The sequence below is a fragment of the Triticum urartu genome, chromosome 1A, assembly GCF_056163025.1.
Source record: "Triticum urartu cultivar PI428250 chromosome 1A, HENAU_Tu73, whole genome shotgun sequence".
NCBI lineage: Eukaryota > Viridiplantae > Streptophyta > Magnoliopsida > Poales > Poaceae > Triticum > Triticum urartu.
In genome coordinates, this window is record NC_141873.1 from 571,676,279 (window position 1) to 571,680,944 (window position 4,666).

A 4,666-nucleotide genomic window follows, 5' to 3' on the forward strand; every position below is an offset into this window, starting at 1 on the left:
TGGTGTGTTCTATTGACTAGGCCAGCCCCGCCATATATAAGATGTCAGGGCCCTAGGATTACAAGAGACCTAATCGGCTACATTGATGAAGAGGGGTGCTTCACGGATCTGACTTCCTTGTCTTGAAAGGCAAAGCTTCCAGAGTCCTCCTTCTTCAAGGCCCATGGGATCGGCTTGACTGCCCAGGGCGGAACTAACCAAGGGCCTCAGGCCGGCCTACTTGGGCCGGTCGCTGACAAGGTGTGAGGCATAGAAGATAAGGTTTGGGAAAGGGAGGTGTATTTTTTTTCTAAAGGAGAGTCTTGTAACTTTATTCAAATGCGAGAACCATTATGGTACAATGATTAGGGCAACATATGACAATATCTAAAACACTAGGTACTATACTAAATAGATGTTGAGACTAAGAGTTAGGCCAACTCCACCGCGCGACCCCATCCTGTCCGCGCGCATCCGTTTGGGGTAAAACGGACGAATAGTGCATCCCAACGCGCGGCCTCAAACGGACAAATGTCCGGATTCCGTCCGTTTTCGACCCATCTCCGACCCAAACTTGCGCTCGGTTTGGGGTGAAATGGACGCGCACGGACGGCCTGGACGCACGCCCTTGTCCCCCCCAGGGCCCTCTTGTCGGGGACACTAGCAGTCCCTGCGCTCCCAACGCTTTCACCCTCTCTCTCCCGCCCCGCCCCGCCGCCGACGCCGCCGCTATTCTCCGGCCGCCTCCTCACCGCGCAGCCCCTGGCCGTCCCTACCAAACCACGTCTCGACATGGCCGCCACCACGCCCGCGCTTTGGCCGTAGTTTTGGCCGTCGATCGGAGGTTTGGTCGTCACCGTCTTCGCCGGTCGCAGAGGGGAGACGACCGCCGGCGACGTACCACGGCGGCCTCGGCAGCTTCCGACGAGAGCTCCAGAGCAGCCAGTAGCCGGCCGGCAACCACCCCTGCTGCGTCGAGGTGATCATCGCGGCCTCTTCACCACCACGACCGCAAGGTGTTTGGCATTTTACCCACAAAGGTATGGATAGTGGAGATGAGTTTTTCTTCCATCACTTCCTTTGTTCATCGGATGATTCATTTTCGGATGATGAAGATCTTGTGGTGGCTGCACTGGTCGTTCACGACCACATTCAACGACAGCTTTCTCGGTACAGGGGGTCAGTCCCTGGTCGTGCTCCCAACCTGAACCGCAACAGGGAGAGAGGCCACGCCCTGCTCTATGCCGATTACTTTGCCAACACCCTGCTCTTCAAGCTGGATAAATTCCGTCGCCGTTTTCGAATGGCAAGGCATGTGTTCAATCGTATCCGAGAGGGAGTGGTTGCTCATGACCCATACTTCGAGTGCAAGACGGATGCCCTTGGCAAGCTTGGATTCTCCTCTTACCAGAAATGCACCGCGGCCATCCGCATGCTTGCATATGGAATTCCAGACGATCTGATGGATGAGTATGTGCGTATGAGTGAGACAACATGTTTGATGTCAATGTACAAGTTTTTTCAGGCTGTGATCGAGGTGTTTGGCCCAGAGTACTTGAGGAAGCCAACTGCCGCTGATATAGAGAGATTGTTGGCGACCAATGCAGCTAGAGGCTTTCCAGGCATGCTTGGCAGCATAGATTGTATGCACTGGGTGAAGGAAATATGCCCTAGAGGCAATAATAAATTTATTATTTATTTCCTTATATCATGATAAACATTTATTATTCATGCTAGAATTGTATTAACCGGAAACATAATACATGTATGAATACATAAACAAATAGAGTGTCACTAGTATGCCTCTACTTGACTAGCTCGTTGATCAAAGATGGTTATGTTTCCTAACCACAGACATGAGTTGTCATTTCATTAACGGGATCACATCATTAGGATAATGATGTGATTGACTTGACCCATTCCGTTAGCTTAGCACTTGATCGTTTAGTTTGTTGCTATTGCTTTCTTCATGACTTATACATGTTCCTATGACTATGAGATTATGCAACTCCCGTTTACCAGAGGAGCACTTTGTGTGCTACCAAACATCACAACGTAACTGGGTGATTATAAAGGTGATCTACAGGTGTCTCCGAAGGTACTTGTTGGGTTGGCGTATTTCGATATTAGGATTTGTCACTCCGATTGTCGGAGAGGTATCTGTGGGCCCACTCGGTAATGCACATCACTTAAGCCTTGCAAGCATTGCAACTAATGAGTTAGTTGTAGGATGATGTATTACGGAACGAGTAAAGAGACTTGCCGGTAACGAGATTGAACTAGGTATTGAGATACCGACGATCGAATCTCGGGCAAGTAACATACCGATGACAAAGGGAACAACGTATGTTGTTATGCGGTTTGACCGATAAAGATCTTCGTAGAATATGTGGGAGCCAATATGAGCATCCAGGTTCCGCTATTGGTTATTGACCGGAGACGTGTCTCGGTCATGTCTACATAGTTCTCGAACCCGTAGGGTCCGCACACTTAACGTTTTGATGACAGTTATATTATGAGTTTATATGTTTTGATGTACTGAAGGATGTTCGGAGTCCCGTGGGTGATCACGGACATGACGAGGAGTCTCGAAATGATCGAGACATGAAGATTGATATATTGGAAGCCTATGTTTGGATATCCGAAGTGTTCCAGGTGAAATCGAGATTTTACCGAAGTACCGAGGGGTTACCGGAACCCCCCGGGGGGATAATAGGCCATAGTGGGCCTTAGTGGAGAAGAGGAGAGGCGGCCAGGGCAAGGGCCGCGCGCCCCTCCCCCTAGTCCGAATAGGACAAGGAGAGGGGGGGGGCGCCCCCCCCCCCCTTCCTTCTTCTCCTCCACCTCTTTCCCCCTCTTCTCCTAATCCAACAAGGAAAAGGGAGGGAGTCCTACTCCCGGTAGGAGTAGGACTCCTCCTGGCGCGCCCCCTCCTGGCCGGCCGCACCTCCCCCCTTGCTCCTTTATATACGGGGGCTAGGGGCACCCTAGAGACACAACAATTGATCGTTTGATCTTTTAGCCGTGTGCGGTGCCCCCCTCCACCATAGTCCACCTCGATAATACTGTAGCGGTGCTTAGGCGAAGCCCTTCGTCGGTAGAACATCATCATCGTCACCACGCCGTCGTGCTGACGAAACTCTCCCTCAACACTCGGCTGGATCGGAGTTCGAGTGACGTCATTGGGCTGAACGTGTGCTGAACTCGGAGGTGCCGTACGTTCGGTACTTGATCGGTCGGATCGTGAAGACGTACGACTACATCAACTGCGTTGTGCTAACGCTTCCGCTTTTGGTCTACGAGGGTATGCGGACAACACTCTCCCCTCTCGTTGCTATGCATCACCATGATCTTGCGTGTGCGTAGGAATTTTTTTGAAATTACTACGTTCCGCAACACTGGGAGTGGAAGAACTGTCCATTTGCTTGGCAGGGCCAGTACAAGGGGCATGTCAACGGGTGCACTGTCATATTAGAAGCGGTGGCATCGCAGGATCTTTGGATATGACATTCTTTCTTCGGCATGGCAGGTTCTCACAATGATATCAACGTGCTGCAGCGTTCTTCAGTCTTCGCGAGGCTTGTAGAAGGCCACTCCCCACCTGTCAACTTTGAGATCAAAGGCCACCAGTACAGCAAGGGATACTATCTAGCAGATGGTATATATCCCAAGTGGTCAACTTTTGTGAAAACAATCTCGAAATCCCAAGGTGAGAAGAGAAATAGATTTTCCCAAATGCAAAAGAGTGTTGGAAAGGATGTGGAACGTGCTTTTGGTGTGCTTCAGTCCCGGTGGGGTATCGTTCGAAACCATGCAGTGTCATGGGATGAAAGGAAGCTTTGGGGGTGATGACTGCTTGTGTGATCATGCACAACATGATCGTCGAGGACGACCGTGATGAGAGTATCTTCGACCAAGGATTTGATTATCAAGGTGAAAATATTGAGCCCCTGCACCAAGACCCGGCCACATTTGAACAATTTGCCCAATTCCACCGTGAGATGCGTGATTGGCACACTAATTTGAATCTTCAAAATGACTTGGTTGAGCACGTGTGGGATCACATTGGCAACCAATAGATGTATTGGTCTATTTTATGTTCAGGCAAGACAATTTTGATTTGGTTATAAAACTATTACAATTTTCAGACAAATATTTGAGTTGTAAAACTAGTTTTGATGAAAATATGGGCATTTTTGACCCTGACGGACAGGATGAGGCAAAGGGATGGGGCCGCGCGCTGGGCGCACGGCCACCGCATCCCAGGACACGCCCGGACACGATCCCATCACCCTACCCAAACGGACAGAATCCGGACAAAACGGACGTCCGTTTGGGGTCGCGCGGTGGAGTTGGCCTTATCAGAAGGAAATCTGTCCGACACACGTGTGGATGTTATGCCTACATGTCTGCTGTACGGGTTACGGCAACATGCACGCAAGGTGCACCTCACCACGGCCTTACTTTAATCCTGAAATGTTAAAAATCTTAAATTATACGTGCGCGCGCTTTAGAGGGTGTTTGTTTCCTGGGACTTATTGGTCTAGGGACTTAAATAAGTCCCTATAAGTCTCATCTAAATCAAACAGAAGGGACTTATAGGGACTTAAAGTGGGTATTTGGGACTTATGAAATAAGACTCTCAAAGAGGGACTTATAGTTGTAATATGGTCTTATAGAGACTTAT

The 4,666-nt window shown here is 49.8% G+C and overlaps 1 protein-coding gene across 1 annotated transcript; it reads left to right on the forward strand.

Moving 5' to 3' along the window:
- The first annotated feature begins 1,021 nt into the window (after positions 1–1,021).
- On the forward strand, positions 1,022–3,828 carry LOC125533166 (uncharacterized). The gene is made up of 2 exons (XM_087539168.1): positions 1,022–1,622; positions 3,509–3,828. Exons 1-2 carry the CDS (start codon positions 1,022–1,024, stop codon positions 3,826–3,828), a joined length of 921 nt encoding a protein of 306 aa, XP_087395294.1.
- Positions 3,829–4,666: the final 838 nt, after the last annotated feature.

Bases quoted from the DNA above. Each gene is read 5' to 3' on its own strand.
- LOC125533166 (XM_087539168.1), top strand. From the start codon at position 1,022: ATGGATAGTGGAGATGAGTTTTTCTTCCATCACTTCCTTTGTTCATCG. The intron at 1,623-3,508 runs GTATGCACTGGG...TCGGCATGGCAG, and splicing joins CATGCTTGGCAGCATAGATT to GTTCTCACAATGATATCAAC.